Source organism: Sus scrofa, chromosome 5, assembly GCF_000003025.6.
Source record: "Sus scrofa isolate TJ Tabasco breed Duroc chromosome 5, Sscrofa11.1, whole genome shotgun sequence".
Lineage (NCBI taxonomy): Eukaryota > Metazoa > Chordata > Mammalia > Artiodactyla > Suidae > Sus > Sus scrofa.
In genome coordinates, this window is record NC_010447.5 from 30,714,715 (window position 1) to 30,731,609 (window position 16,895).

Sequence of the window (16,895 nt, forward strand, 5' to 3'; positions counted from 1 at the left end):
GCCTCTTGGAACAAAACACTCTGGGCAAGGATAGGGTCCGACAAAGTTCAGTTCAATTTTAACTATTCATTAGTTCACGCTGCAATTGCTTCTAACGCTCCTGAGAACAGAAGCTTTAACAGGAGGCTGAGGGGTTCGCCATGATTCACGCTGAGCCTTGTTTTTTATTTCTAAGCAAGTTTATCCCCATGTCTGAACAATGTCCTCGAGGCAAAGATCTGAAACCTAATGCTTGTGTTTTCAATTCTGATACATGTGAAAAGCCTTAGCAGCAGAGCCAACTCTGCTCACTTAGGAGGCACAGTTGCCTTAAACTCTATCTTGAGCATGTCATGGCAAATGACAGCCAGCCCCAGAAGCAGTTCCTAAGCCCTGGCAGCCTCCCTATGGCTCGGCCTCTTGCCTGATGGCCTTAAAGACCAAAATGACACCTACTTCTCAGAGATAGTTCTTATTTTCCCACAAATCACTAGGCACTTGGGTTTATTCTTACAGATGCCACTGGGATAGCCCTGTTCCTTTAAACCTGACAGTCCAAGGAATGCTGGTTTCAAGGACAATCCTATACTATCTGTGTAACCCAGTACGACCCTATGGAGCCTTCCCAGAACAGACGCCCCCACTATGTCCTTCACCTGCCTCTTCTGTGTAGAAAACCTGTAGCCTCCTAGGCCTTCCCTGAGTTCCATAAAGTACATTTAATCAGAGAAGCAGGAAAATGCAGAATGAAATGCAAACAGTCAAGCAAGACAAAATAATAATGGTTTAGCCATTCAACAAAGACCAGACCTTTCGTTCCTCCTCAAGGGCTATAGATAATACCCTGGGCCATGTCTTTTGAGCTGTTTTGCAGCTAGCAGGAGCCCCAGCAGGTGGAAGAAGTTAACTATATGCTGCCCACAAGACTGACCTGCCCACAAGACCGACCTGTTGGAACCAGAAGGTTGATGATGCTGACTCCAAATTACATCACCACCACCCAATCAGGAGAATGTCCATGAGCTGATCACACACCCCACAACCCCCCTCCCTCACCCTGTCTTTTAAAACCTCTCCCTGAAAGCCTTTAGGAGCTCTGGTCATTTAAAACATTAGCTGCCCAGACTCCTTGCTTGATGCCCTACAATAAAAGCAGCACTTTCCTTCCCCACAACCCAGAGTCAGTAGACTGGCTTTGCTGGAGGCCTGGGCAAGGGGATCCAAGTTTGGTTTGATAACATCTGTGGGGCTGGAAGAGAAAAAAAAAAAGGTATGGCTTTCCCAATGCATTCTTCCCTCCCAAAAGGAAGCCATCTCAGCTTCTGCCACTCAAAAGCGTGGGTTTCGAGATGAAGGGGGTAGGAAACGCAGCTGATGCTCTTTGGTCAGGGGAGTCTCCTTGGCTGAGGAGAGAATTGGATGGGCAACTGCCTCCTGCTGCTCCCTGGCAAGCATGTGGCCCCCTAGGCTGGATAAAGCGGGGGGGCTCCATCATGGGCTAGTCAGAGCTTAGATGGTGGCTCTGAGTCTGAACACCTCAGGGGCTGACTTGGCCTCCAGAATAAAGTCACAACCCAGGAAGCATCACAGTTTTGAAAATCCACAGGGGATTAAGGGCTACTTTCCCAATTCCTCCTAGAGCACCTCTGCAGCTTTCATTTCACATCATACCAAAGAGGAAAGAGCCAGACCGTTCTTCAAATTCTCCAGATTCAACCAAGCCACAGGCAGCTGATGGACACCTAGTGACTGTCAACTCTGCCCTTGGCCCTTTCCCCTTGGCAGCACCAAGTCAGCCAACCTGGCAGAGGATGTTCCAGTATCTGGACTTAGGCCTGCCTGCTGGTTACTTGTGGCACATGCCCTGCTCCACACCTGCCTCTGCTCTCTGGCTCCTAGGTCTGCTCGGGCCTGGCTCTTCCCAATTCCCTCTGCAACTTACTGACCTCCATAACCCTCAGGCCTTGGCGGGGAAAATGTCCTGAACACAATCCCCATGTGTGTGTGTGGGAGAGAGAGAGAGAGAGAGAGAGAGAGAGAGAGAGAGAGAGAGAGAGAGAGAGAGAGCATTAGGTTCCCTATACCACCATGCATCCTGCAACACCAGCTGGGTGTCCTACCAATTCAACTCAAACCTGACATTTTTTTGCCTGGAGGTAGTGTCAGACCACATGTTAAGGGGTCAGTCTTACAATACTATCCCCCCGCACCCCACCATTTCAGACGCAGGTTGTCACCCACGCATTTGGCCAACCAGCTCCAGATCAGAGGTTCCAGCAGCCCATGCCTTGGGTTTGCCCCATTCGCTAGAGGGGCTCACAGAACTTACCAGCTCTCTGGTTTATTATCCAAGGATATAACTCAGGAGCAGCCTGATGGAAGAGACTCTTTGGGGGCAGGTACGTGGGAAGGGCGCAGGGCACCACTCTTCCAGCATCTCCATGGGCTCACTGACCCGGAAGCTCTCCAAGACCTGTCCTTTTGGGTTTTATGGAGGCTTCCTTCCACAGGTACCACTGATTTAGTCATTGGCCATGGGTGAGGGATTTCACCTGCAACTTCCTGCCCCTCCCTGGAAGTCAGGGGTGGGACTGAAACTTCCAACCCTTCAATCCCAGGGTTGGCTCCACTGGCAACCAGCCCCCATCCTTAAGTGCCTCCAGAAGGCACCTCATTCACATAACAAAAGACATCTTTATCCCTCTCTACTTAAGAAATTTCAAGGGTTTTAGAGCTCTGTGCCAGCAACTGGGACCAAGACCAAATACATACTTATTATAAATCACAGTGGTCCTCCTCACTTCAGGGGTCACACACGTCTCTGGGTAAGAGGCACACCCTTCACCCACCCTCTGGACCCGTGGGAATCTGGGGTCAGGCTCACTGTCTTTCAGGAAGGATGACAAGCTGTAACTCACCGAACGCCCACTGCACTGAGCACCAACAGTGTGGATTTTATTTCACCATTCCAGGGAATGCAGTGGTTTGACCCTGCAAAGATCCTCAAACAAAAAGAACCTGTGCTTCATCTAAGGGGAAGAAAAAGACTGGCCCTGGGTTAGATCGTTTTCAAGGTGATTCTCCCCGGAGCAGATCGTGGTGGAGGAAGAGGTCCCGCGGGCACCTCTCCAAGGACCAGGACATCAGGGAGACAGAGTGACCCCCAGGGAGCTACCTCAGCTGTAAATGAACATCCTGCAGATAACAGAATATTCTACAACCTATTAATAAACACATTTGATCACAACAGAGACAAGCAAAGATGACAGAAAAAGATGAATGATCCCCCGGCCAGGGCTAGACTTAAGGGAAGCTATTAATATTTCTGAAGAGAGATAGGGGTAGATCCTTGACAGAAGTGAGAGATCAAAAACGGAGAAATCGGGCGCCCTAGAACACTGCCTAACAAGCCTGCCTAAGGGGCGTGTGAGTCTAGGGGACCCCACTGCTGACTTCTCATTTCTACTGCTCAGAGCTCAGACTCTATAAAGGTGAACAGCGACTTGTAGAGAAGGGACAGGATGCAAATTGAGTTCTCTCCCAGGAAAAGATAAGCTCAAAGGCTTTGCTTTTATTTCCCTATAAGTCATCGAGCAGCTTTCATTTTAACTTGGAAATCTCTTTCCAGCTTTCTCTTTTTTTTCCCCTCCGTGGACTGAAATATATATAAATTCTTCATGCCCCCTCTGAACAAGCTTTGTCATTCCACTGCTTGTGGCAATGCTGGATCCTTAACCCACTGAGCGAGGCCAGGGATCAAACCCACATCTTCACAGACACTCTGTGGGGTTCTTAACCCCCTGAGCCACAATAGGAAGTTCTGATTTTTGCTTTTTGCATTTTTTTTTTTTTTTTTTTTGGTCTTTTTGCCTTTTCTAGGACCGCTCCCGCGGCATCCGGAGGTTCCCAAGCTAGGGGTCGAATTGGAGTTGTAGCCGCTGGCCTAACCAGAGCCACAGCAACACGGGATACGAGCCATGTCTGCGACCCACACCACAGCTCACGGCAACACCGGATCCTTAACCCACTGAGCAAGGCAAGGGATTGAACCTGAAACCTCATGGTTCTTAGTCGGAGTCACCAACCACTGCACCACGACGGGAACTCCCTGCTTTTTACATTTTTGAAAAGTAGGTTTTAACAGAATCATAAGACAAGGGAAGCTGATGGAAACAATCCATTTTGAAGACTGCCAGGGCTGGAAGTCACTACTCATATAAAACATACAACCTAAACTTCACCCTTTGTTATATAGCTCCACGTTCCCCCGACAACGTTTGACTCTCAGCTGCCCCTGGTTTTAGAGAGAGACTTAGACTGATGGAGTGACTAGTAATTAGACACAGGTCCCTCTGTCTTTGTAAACAGATTCTGGCTTATACCTCCATCTCTGGAGGCTCTAAGGTCGCTGCCTGAATCTTTTTTTTTTTTTTTTTTTTTTTTTGTCTTTCTAGGGCCGCACCCATGGCATCTGGAGATGCCCAGGCGAGGGTTGAATCAGAGCTGCATCTGTCAGCCTATGCCACAGCCACAGCAACACTGGATCTGAGCCTCATCTTCGACCTACACCACAGCTCATGGCAACGCCGGATCCTTAACCTACCGAGCGAGGCCAGAGATGGAACCTGAATCCTCATGGATCCTAGTCAGGTTTGTTGCCGCTGAGCCACGATGAGAACTTCTGCCGGAATCTTTTTTAAGGCTGGGATCTGGAAGCAATGTCACTTTCTGGGTTTCTGATACTGTGCCACTGAAGTAAGATTCAATGGTGACTTCATCAGGGAAAACGCTATTTGAGACGTCTCTTCCTCTCATACTGGGTGGTCCTGCCCCTTCTTTGCCAAGTGTGGAAACTGTGGTTCAGAGCAGTGATGTCGCTAATGCCTGTCAGACTGTGACCAAACCTCCCTCTGCCTGACAGCTCATCTGATCTTAGGCACCAACTGCAAACATCTGATGAAAACATAGGTGCCAAAAAAAGAAAGAGATTTCCACTTCATAGTTCCTCCTAGGGTTGAGCCTGTTTCTGATGTGGGGAGAATGCTGCAAATGAAGTGGGCATTGGAGTTCCCATCATGGCTCTGTGGTTAATGGATACGACTAGGAACAATGAGACTGCAGGTTCAATCCCTGGCCTCGCTCAGTGGGTTAAGGATCCGGCGTTGCCGTGAGCTGTGGTGTAGGTTGCAGACGTGGCTTGGATCCCGCATTGCTGTGGCTCTGGCGTAGGCCGGTGGCTACAGCTCCGATTAGACCCCTAGCCTGGGAACCTCCATATGCTGCAGGAGTGGCCCTAGAAAAGGCAAAAAGACAAAAAAAAAAAAGAAGTGGGCATTAAATGCCAAAAATGACACGCCTTCCAAGCAGTAAAACAACTTTATCATATCAGAAAGAACAAAGGTCCACTCTCAAAGCCATCAAATATAGTGAAATTGCAAAGTCAACTTGGCTAGGAGAAGGGCTGATATTAGAAAACACAGCTACAGGAGGAGTTCCCGTCATGGCTCAGCAGTCACGAACCTGACCAGTATCCATGAGGACAAGGGTTTGATCCCTGGCTTCGCTCAGTGGGTTAAGGATCTGGTGTTGCCGTGAGCTGTGGTGTAGGTCATAGATGTGGCTTGGAACCCAAGTTGCTGAGGCTGTAGTGTAAGCTGGCAGCTGTAGCTCTGATTCGACTCCCTATCCTGGGAACTTCCATATGCTGCAGGTGTGACCCTAAAAAGACAAAAAGAAAAAAGAAAAGAAAACATAGCTACAAGAAATAATGGGGTTCCTTGTGAGTGATTCGAATGTTCAAGGGTCATGCCATCAGGAGCCATAAATAAAAGAAGATGCTCATAAATAATTTTAAAAAGCTTTCTGTAAAAAAATTAAGTAAAAACAGCTGCATACAGGGAATATGATTTTATTGAAAAACACAAAGGATAGGACAAAAGGAAATGACTTTTTTTTAAAAGTCCAAATGCTCTGAATGTGGAGAGTTCTCTACTCTACTGAAAAAAAAAAAAGTTTGCCTTAAAGTTCGCAAAGGGAAGTGAAGCTAAATTCATCTCAGAAATAGATGAAGTGGATGCAAAGAATATTTAAACTTCAGAAAGAAAAGAGGGGTTATCAATGAAGTGTAGCTAAGACCACAGGCTCCTTATCTGCAAAGAGAAAAAAAATCTGTGATAAGCCATAGTACAAACCAGAATTCATTTTAAAGATAAAACTCAGAGGCTCCAGGGCCAAAGATGCAACCTCATTTCTGCTTTCCTCTGCCACCCAGCTGTTGCCTCTGATTTCATGACCAGAATAATTACCTCCTGCTGGCAGAACCTAAGGGAGGGATTCTCAGTGTTTAGGGCACAGAAGACTCTGTTAAGAGATTGCTCACATTCTTGTCCCCCTACTCCCAGAAAATGCTGACAGGGTAAGTCTGGGTTGGGTTTAGGAACCTGCCTTTTAATAGCATCCACTCAATGGGATGATGATAAAGGCCATCAGAGGTTCACAAGCTCTAAGGCTACAGTCACCCAACTTTTGGTTGAGACCAATTAAATATCTTGAAATCAGCCTAATGCGACAGCATTTGCAAAGAAACAGAACAGAAAACATTGGAGTATACCCCATGCAATACATTTTTTGGATTCACTTATACCCATGAGTGCGGGCGTATGTGTGTACTGAGTTGCAAGGTAAAATGTATTTTGGACGGTGTCTTAGCCAAGAAAGTTTGAGAGGCAGAGGCCCCTGGAGACATGAGTATCACTTCCCTGTGACCCCTCACTGTCCTCCCCGCAACTCTCATCTAAGTACCAAATCTCCACTCCAGCGCCTGCATCTTCCTCTGCCCACACGGCCAAAAGAGGGAAGTGAGGCTGTGCTCCTCTGTTTGTCCCCAAGTATCAAGAAGGACAATTAGCCTTTTGAGATCAGGAAAGAGTGTCGGCAGCTTGAAGGAAGACCTGCTGGGAGGGGGCAGAGACTCAGACACGGGAGATGATGTGAGATGCACGAAAACCACGTGGACTCTCACCCAAGCTGGGCTTTTTGGAAGGTCTCAAGGAAGAAAAGGGATGGGCGAGGAGGACTGGGTGGAAAATGAGGGGCCAGACACTGGGGAGTACGTTGAAACTCAAGAAATCGGAGAATAAGCCCACACTTTACTCTTTCACTATGAGAAGACGATGTCAGTAACCCATCCTCATCAGGAGATGAAGCTGTTTTTGCTTTTTGTTTGCTCTCCCCCGGAATGGGGCTGGATCCTGGGCCCATTCATTCCTACCCTCTCGATGCAGCTTCTAGTGACAGGAAGAGTTTGGAGGGACTGGCTTGGACACAGAAAGAGCCACGCCTTGTTCCCATGGAGACGGCTCTCACCACGTGGGACACAGCCGCGAGAAAGATGGCAACTGGAAACTGACACCAGGCGTGTTCAGAATGGTGTGCTATTGACCCTTGCCAGCCTCTCTACTCCAGTCTCTGCAGCCCCGTGGGAATTCCGTCATGAGGTCTATTTAGAAAAGTCTACCCAAGGGGCTCAGGGAACTGAAAATCAGCCCTCATCCCATGTGCCAAGCTGTGTGGTCTGGCTCAGGGTGATTTTCAACTTGAGGAACGGATACATTTCATTTCTTTGGTCCCCTCTCCACCACCCGCCCCCCCCAAAGACGCCGTTTCCTTAATTCTAGGAAGGTTTCCTACAGGCTAGCAGCACCCCAGCGGGATGATAATCCCATTCCATCCACAAGGCACTGTGCTTTCTCATGGTGTCAGGTAATCTTCAGCGTTCAGAGGACGCCCCCAAGCTAGGCACCAGCACAATCACCTGTCTTTGCTCTGAGTAAAGGGACTCTGCTCATGACCATCTCTCCTCTCAAGCAGGTCAGAACTGGACAGTGTCTTTAACAACAAACATGTGGATGCCCCAGCTGGGGAACTGAATTCACTTAAAAAAGAAAAGATACCTAAGCTATGAGCATAAACTGCTCCCAGGATTCCATATCCTCTGCAAAATTTTCCCTTAACGAGATCATTTGGGATGTCTTAAAATGCCCAGGACACCATCTACTTCTGAGCGTCTTATTCTCTTCGGCATCAATTCAAAAGAAGAGTGAAGCCATAGGGGAAATGCACTAACTGCCACCACTGAGGGGAAATGACTCAGGTGATGGAGGAAAGAAGCGTCCTATTTACTAGGTCAAGCGGGGTCCGTGATCTGTGACCCCTCAAGTCATACACTGCCACACAAGTGTTTGAAGCCAGGGATCAAACCCAAATCCTCACAAATATTATGTTGCGGTTTTTTTTTTTTTTTTTTTTGGCTTTTCTAGGGCCGCTCCCGTGGCATATAGAGGTTCCCAGGCTAGGGGTCTAATCGGAGCTGTAGCTGCCAGCCTACGCCAGAGCCACAGCAACACCAGATCCGAACCGAGTCTGCGACTTATACTACAGCTCATGGAATGCCTGATCCTTAACCCACTGAGGGAGGCCGGGGATTGAGCCCTCAACCTAGTGGTTCCTAGTCGGATTTGTTAACCACTGATCCACAACGGGAACTCCTACCATGTTGTGTTCTTAACCCATTGTGTTTCTGTGCTTCCGAATGTCTTCCCATCCTCCACATTCCTGCGGAGTCAACACCTACATCTAGGAAGCCTTCCAAGTTCCTCAATAGTGGGTTAGGGTCCCCTCCCATCCCCTAAGGCAGCCTAGTCTTGTGTGAATCATAAGGAATTCCACTATCTTCCTACTGTTTCTGGACTGTCTCCCCATTAGACTATGTGCTCCCAGGATAGGGAGTTCACAATTCTTTTCTTTTTTTCTTTCTTTCTTTCTTTCTTTCTTTCTTTCTTTCTTTCTTTCTTTCTCTTTCTTTCTTTCTTTCTTTCTTTCTTTCTTTCTTTCTTTCTTTCCTTCTTTCTTTCTTTCTTTCTTTCTTTCTTTCTTTCTTTCTTTCTTTCCTTCTTTCTTTCCTTCTTTCTTTCCTTCTTTCTTTCTTTCTTTCTTTCTTTCTTTCTTTCTCTTTCTTTCTTTCTTTCTTTCTTTCTTTCTTTCTTTCTTTCTTTCTTTCCTTCTTTCTTTCCTTCTTTCTTTCTTTCTCTTTCTCTCTTTCTTTCTCTCTTTCAGGGCCACACCTACAGCATATGGAAGTAACTGGGCTAGGGGTAGAATTGGAGCCACAGCTGCTGGCCCACATCATAGCCACGGCAATGCGGGATCCTCAACCTACTGAGTGACGGTGGGGATTGAACCCACATTCTCATGGATGCTAGTTGGCTTCATAACTGCTGAGCCTCAATGGGAGTGCCCACAATACATTAAGTAATGTATGTAGTCTGTGTACTGCATGAATGAATGAGGAATGAAAGAATGAACCCAGGATTGGAACACAGAGTTCAGAACCCAACTTTCCATACAATCCTTTATTTCACCATGTCCTTTTTTGGCTGCTCAATAAATAGCTACTATTTTTTTTTTTTTTTTTTTGGCTGCACCTGAGGCATATGCAAGTTCCCAGGCCAGGGTTCAAATTTGAGCTGCAGCTACGACCTGCACCAGATCTTTAACCCACTATGCCATAGCAAGAACTCCATAAAGAGATACTTTTTAATAGGCAGTTAGAGAGAACGACGTCTTTAGAGGAAAAAGGGAGTCGCTGGCCTATTACCTTCCCTCAACCTGACATTTATTTGCTCTTGTGGATAAGACAAATAACTCATTCCTAGTCAACAGATTATTAACTACAGCGAAGGTCTTGGCTCCCAAGAAAAATGGGCTGAGATTGTTATTATCTGTACATCCTTACATATTAATAGCGACAACAAGCATTAGAGTTTGACAAAAGAAAACAAGAGAAACCTCCCTTTCACTGCTTTCCCTGGCCCAGGCTTCCACAGACTCTGTCACCTACATATGCCTTATTAAACTCTGCCAGCAACTCAAATTCAGTTCTGTTTGCAATCATGGGTTTTCTTCCAAGAAGTACAGTGAAGCAATTATCATAGCAGAGATGGAACATAACCAGGGCTTACCCTCTCCTGACCCAAGACATCCGAATCATGTCTCCAAGGGAACTTCAAGTCCCCTGAATAATATACCCATCTACTGAGAAGTCTGTAATTGATGATTAAGCTTCCAACACCACTGAAATCCCTTTTCACTGAAGCTAGCAATGAATGACATTTAGAAAATCCTTCCCCTTTGCAATGAAGTTGGAATAACCGATCGATTCATTAAAGCACCGTGTGACCCTGGAACCTCAAACTTCTGTGAGAAGATTTCAGCCAGAAATACATTTTGGATCAACCCCCTGTTTGAAAGCCCATGTTTCCCATTTTATGAGATCACCGCTCAAAGATCTTGTTTTGAGAACAGTATCTCTGATGATCTGCCTTACTGCTCTGGCCTCTCCCCTGGGCTGAGCCCACAGTAGGATGTCACGATCAGGCTTGCACCAGGACGCCCACGGTGTGCCCAATGCCTGCGAAATGTGACCCCAAGGGAAGAAAAGAAAGCTTCCTGACCTTGTGCAGCTCCACAGGCGTTGGGGACATGATCTCCTTTATTTCTTGTTTCATTTTCCTCAGGGTGACAGACTTCCTGCCCACATCTGAGGGCAGAGTGTTGCTCCGAGTGGTTTGGCTATAGTGTGGCCGTGAGCTGCTCCGTTCCTGGAAGCTGGCCTGTCGCCCCAGCTGACTGCGAGGTGTAGGGGCCTCGTGATTCAAACTCATCGTACTCCCCGACATGATTGTTGCCTGTGGCATTGACAATTTTCAGAAACAATTAAACCACGGACTAAGAAAAGGGTTCGGTTGCTCAACATTAAGCACATTCCTCCTTCTGCCCAGTCAAAATACGGCCTCTTCAGGGCATAACCAAAGGCTGGAGAATGGACATAGTAATTGCACAAGGGAAGTCTGAGAAAATGTTTTGCAAGTGACATTTATAAGGCACATCTCAAATCCAATTTAAGTACTTAAGCCGTTGAGTTTATTTAATCAAATACCACCCCTGGCAGGTTTGAGGCAAACTGAAAAGCTCTAACATCTGCTTACTACAAACTACATTTTAAGCATTAACTTTCCACTGAGTGGGCTCTAAAGATGGGGTTCATGAGGCAACCTTTAATATAGCTTACAGAAATGAATGAAGAACTTCTCGGTGGGTTGAGGCTGTGGATACACAGGTGACAGCTTCTTCTATGCTGCCTACCCAGCTCTGGCATATTGTCCTTCCTGTGACCACGTGACCTGCCTGAGACGCTTGGGGATCAGCTAGGTCTCCACATCGTTTGGCACAGGTCCATGTTCCTTCGAAATGGCCTTTATGTAAGACTGCTTTGAGGAATAGTCATTCATCATGCTACTGGATTCAACCCTTTGCTCAAAAGCAGTGAGACTTGGATTGGATTTTACCAGTGAATTGAGAAGTTTGTTCAGTTTCCATATATTCCCTCCATAATACATGAGGAATGGCAAGGTCAGATCTCAAAAATGACCGAGAATCAGAAGTGGAAGTGAAGGAGCATTTGAAACTAAAATCATGTTGGGGATGTTCATTTCTCATGGTTAGAGGATGCTAACATTCTGAAAATATGCCTGGGGCCAGCTCCATGTTCTTTGATATGATGGTTAGATAATGGGATGCCAGCATCGGTGAATCTGCCTGAAATCATGGGAACAGAAAACAAATTCCATCTCCTACGTGACTGGCTACACCATATCTAGTGATTTATATTAATACTGATGCTAAAAGTAATGAAAGTGTCATTTGTTGAGTTCTTTGAATGCATTCACCTATTTAAGCATCATGCCAATTTTATGAGGCAAGTGCTGATTTTCTTCCTAATTTACAAGTGAGGAAACTGAGGCACAAAGAGGTGTAATAATTACACCTCCTCCTTTCAGTTAAGGAAAGGGATGCTTGGATAAAGGAAGCAACTTGCCCAAGAGTCTGGGATTACAACCCAGCAATCTGTCTTCAGAACTGTTATGTTCGACTTCCAGGCTGTACTGATTCTCAGTCAAATATGAGGCTGTAACATATAAAACTGACCTTTTAGTAAATGGAAAAAAAAAAACCCACCTTATTTGTCCAGTGTGGATTATTCATATTATGGTTTATTTCAGATAAATCCCTTTTAAACTGAAACTTTTCTATTACTAGCTTCGTGGTAACATGGGGCATCCTTTTACCTTATGGTACTTAACTCACATATATCATTTCTTTGTTTAATCTACTCTAGCCAACAGTATCTGATGAGTGTTTTCTCTCCCTGATGACCATCCACTTTTTTTTACCTATTTGGACTAGTTATTGGCTTTGTTAACAAATTTATACTCATTTTTCATGGGATTAGCAGGAAACACGTTGGAAGTAGAAGAACTGCTACAGCTGAGAGACAACAGTTCTGCTTTGATAATCCTTAGTCACAACAGGAGTTATATAAGCTGATCTGGAAAGAGTTCTGATGGAAGCAAGGACATCTTATCAGTAGGTTTCCAGATCAAGTTTTCAAAGGATGGATTGATTGCTTTGTTTAAAGTAAACAGAATGAGTGACATCTCTGAAGGAATACTGACATTAAAACACAAACAGAAAAACTAAAATAAAAAAGTTTAGGAGTTCCTGTTGTGGCGCAGTGGTTAACGAATCCGACCAGGAACCATGAGGTTTCAGGTTTTAAACTTTTTAAAAAAGTTTAAAAAACTATTTGATGTTTTCTAGGATTTATTTTTGCTTCCAGAGTATGCATCACCTGTTTTCATTTTGTGCAACTCATAACTATACTTTTTGAAAATTATCAGTGAGATAACTGGTATGCATACAACTTAGAAGGAGTATGTTTTGTTTTGTTTTGTTTTTTTGTCTTTTTGCTATTTCTTGGGCCACTCCCACGGCATATGGAGGTTCCCAGGCTAGGGGTCGAATCGGAGCTGTAGCCACCGGCCTATGCCAGAGCCACAGCAGCGCATGATCCGAGCCACATCTGCAACCTACACCACAGCTCACGGCAACGCCGGATCCTTAACCCACTGAGCAAGGGCAGGGACCAAACCCGCAACCTCATGGTTCCTAGTCGGATTCGTTAACCACTGCGCCACGACGGGAACTCCTAGAAGGAGTATGTTTAAGAGTTTTCTACATGACATTTAGTTAAATCTTCTTCCGTGTTATACTAAGCAAAAAATAGTTAAGACAGTATGTATTCATTACTCAAAAAAGCAGAAAAAAGAATTCCTATTGAACATTGATTAAGTGCCGTGTTCTGTGTTAAGCGCCATATAAGAATTAGTCATTATAATCCCCATATTTTAAAGAAGAAATAGCTGATAAGAGAGATTAAGTAACTTGTCCAAAGTCATAGTCTGAGTTTTTCAGTGCTAAAATTGAACCTAAATTATTGCTAGCAATGGGGAAAATGATTAGTATAATTATCATTTTATTTCAATTTTAATCACTTTCCATCTTAGCTCGTCTTCTATATTTGTTATAGTTACAGTATGCTTTAACTTTTATACTGGATATAAATTTCATATGCAGGAACCTAGCTGCAATAATATTTTTTGCAGAGTAGCATTTACAATTAAGGGATCAAAGTTCATTGAAACAAATGAATGAATGGACTTTGTTCCCAAAGTGTGAATAAGATTCTAAGGATGTGTCGATCATTCTTCCTAGTTGAAAACTTTAATTTCTCTTTGGCTTATAAGTTCAAGCAACTTTTTTCTGGATGTATAATTTCAAGGGCCACACCTGCCTGAAGTGATGCTAGAGAAAATCTATTGGCTGCTGCAACATAACTTCTGTGCTGATGGATATCATTTTCATTAGGTAACTCAATCTCTGGGTGAAAACAATCTCAGTGTATTAATTTTCACATGATCTTCATCTTACCTAATGGAAAAGAAACTATGAGAAGAATAACTGCTTCTTCAAAAGAGAAGTATTTCAAAATGCCAAGTGAAAAAGACATATGAGCCAAAACACGCTTTTAAAAGCAGAAATAGGTTCAAAAATTGGAAATTGATATCCTTCTTCAGTTTGGGCCTCTTCTGCAGAGCATTCTCCATACAGGAAGCAGTAAAAGTTTAAATAAGCCAGCTGATACTTAAGCATTCTACTTTTTTTGAAAGTCGCAGGAAAAGAAATCAAACTGCTAACATCTTGAGTCATTTATATTTTAAAGGATTATCCATCTCCAGGTCCTTTAACTGTGCTCTGAAGCTGAAGTTCATGCCAGGTAATACCATGATGTTTACAAATTCAAACTAATAGTTTTCTTTATAATTCTCTTTGCAGATTCACAAACATTAGACTCACATAAAATATCCACACATGCAATTGAGAAGCAAAATAATATCAAGATGAGTCATCATTTTTAGAATTGCAAGAGTCCACCCAGTTAGGCCATTCACATTCCTTATGGTGACTTGGGGACCTCATACGACATCAAAATAAAAATGAGACTTTTGCCACTTTTTTTTTTTTTTTTTTTAAACAGCTCAGAAAATTTAAAAGAACATAAAAGGAAACAGTCCGGGACTTCCCAGACCAAAGCGTGACTACCGTCAGCAAATTTATGGGTTTGATTAAAGAACTCACCAGGAGTTCAGCTATTATACTCCATCTCTCTGCAGCTCCTTGAATTCACATCAAGTTAACACAGAATCAGGATTTGCAATTAACATCAATGTACTGTGGAATATTTTGACTGCTTATCAGACTGGCCTTTATTTTTTAAATTTAAATTTTTTTTTCTTTTTTTTTTTTTTTTTTTTTTTTACCAGCTGCATTGTCGTCTACTTTTAGGGCACAATGACATGAAAGAAAAATTTCCTCTTATGTTCCTCTTCACGATCAAATTAACGTCTCTACCAGGTACAAAAGAAAACATGCCAAAGAAACCTTTCGAAAGCAAATAAGAGAATGAGAGACACCACTGCTGGGAAACTTAGCTGGCCCCTAGCGATCCCGTGGCAAACAGGTACAGTCAGGGTTAGCAGGGAGCAATGGCAGAAGCCACAGGTCAGTCAGCTTGGGGTGGGGTGGAAATGGGGAAATCAATACTTTCAACTGCATTGGGTCAAATCAAATCACTGTCTGGAAGGCAAGGGGGCAGGGAAGGCAGCTGCACAAGCAAAAAGATAAACAGAAAGGGTAGCTACCAAGAGAGTCATGTTTCTCAAAGACACACGCCTGTCAGCTTTCTCCTGTGGAAAGGGGTTAAAGCTTTTAAATGAACTGGTGTGATCAATGCAAACTCAAAAGGACCAAAAGAAAACGAAACAAAAATGAATGTAGAAACAAGAAAAGTTAAGTAGCAGGACTGAGGCTACCTCGAGTTCTCTCAGGATTCCTGACTGTCCACAGGTTTCCAAATCCTCCAGCGCTTGGGACCAGAAGTTCTCCTCTTGCTCGGCCTCTGTGCTGTCGGGAGCCCCTGCAAAACTGCTGTCAAAGAGCACAGGCTGCGTTAAGAACTTGCCAGACATATTTTTTCCCCCATATCCAGAATCTCTCTCATCTCACACACACACAATAGAGATTCATTTTGGAGCTGGCTCTGCTCCACCTGTGGCTTCCAAGACAGGCCAGTTCCAGTGGAAGGAAGCTTTAGGGAACTCAGTGTTGCAAAGACCATGCAGTGTCTGCAAGGACCATTGTCTTTCTCATGGAATTTCAGAGAAGTCACGGCTACTGCTGAATGGGACTCTTTCAGCTGCTCTATCTACAGGGAAAAGAGAAACAGCCCTCTTCTTTGAGAGAGAAAAATATGTTTTCCCCGCTCCTTCTAAACATCATTATAGATCAGTTAAGTGCTATGGATAGGGATGGAGTAGGCACAGGCAGTTGTAGAAGACCCAATAAGGGACCACAGAGTGAGAGGGAAACCTAGGGGACTTTGGGAGATCACTGTAAGCTAATAACATCTCGAGACGACCACGAGAACAAGGTAGGCTTGTGTCACTAGTGGAGACTTGAGATAAGCCTCAAGTCATTGGGTAGGGGATGGGGTGAGCCTGCATTCAGATTCAGAGTTTGAGGACCACCCTTCTGCTGATTTGAATACACTCCTTACCGGATACTAAGGAGGGGCTCCTACTTGAAGAAAGAGGAAGAGGCAGTCTTTTCAGTTCCCAACTCCCCTGGGATGATGAAACTGTAGCCCACCGGATCCTGGGGGCAGAGCCTCCTTGCCTGCCCGCTTGCATCTCTCGAGAGTGTCCTATCCTAATAAATCTATTTCTTGTCTATCACTTTGTCTCTTGCTGAATTCCTCCTGTGCGGAGGCATGGAGAACCTGAACCTCAGTGAGTCCAGACACCGGGTGACTGATTCTAATTTAAAACTGCAGGTTCAAGTCCCAACCTGGGTTCTAGCTAGGCTTAGGCTATTAGTGCTGTCAGTTTCAGCTATCACTTTTTATGGTCTTAAAATACTTCAGTAAGGAGCAAACTGCTAAAATAGACCTCTCAGTTAAAAACATGGGACTCCCAATTAAAAAAAATTTTTTTTTGTCTTTTTAGGGCTGCACCCACAGCATATGGAAGTTTCCAGGCTAGGGGTTGAATTGGAGCTGCAGTCACCAGCCTACGCCACAGCAACGCCAGATCTGAGCCGCGTCTGTGACCTACACCACAGCTCACAGCAATGCCAGATCTTTAACCCACTGAGTGAGGTCAGGGATCGAACCCGAATCCTCATGAATACCAGTCGGGCTCATTACCGCTGAGGCACAACAACTCAAAAAAAAAAAAAATTTTTTTTAAATGTAAGTTAATGTGAAACTACCTTTAAACGAAAGAAGAGGAAATTAATCATAGAGTGAGGACACAGTTTACAGACGATTTTCCCCATGTGCAACTGTGGTTTTCTTTCTTTTATCTTTTTTTTCTTTACACAGCTACACCTGCAGCATATGG

At 44.6% G+C, this 16,895-nt stretch overlaps 1 protein-coding gene across 18 annotated transcripts in view; it reads right to left on the minus strand.

The window, feature by feature from the left end:
- The window catches only part of GRIP1 (glutamate receptor interacting protein 1), a 478,395-nt gene that overhangs the window by 17,697 nt on the left and 443,803 nt on the right, over nucleotides 1–16,895 (minus strand). For 8 of the 18 annotated variants that reach the window (XM_021092908.1, XM_021092914.1, XM_021092912.1 and 5 more), the window contains 3 exons: nucleotides 15,309–15,423; nucleotides 15,138–15,182; nucleotides 10,491–10,724 (listed from right to left, as the gene is read on the minus strand). In XM_021092908.1, the coding sequence (XP_020948567.1) occupies nucleotides 10,491–10,724; nucleotides 15,138–15,182; nucleotides 15,309–15,423 (394 nt within the window). The remainder of the gene's footprint in view (nucleotides 1–10,490; nucleotides 10,725–15,137; nucleotides 15,183–15,308; nucleotides 15,424–16,895) is intronic. The other 10 variants (XM_021092918.1, XM_021092917.1, XM_021092911.1 and 7 more) reach the window with 3 other exon arrangements.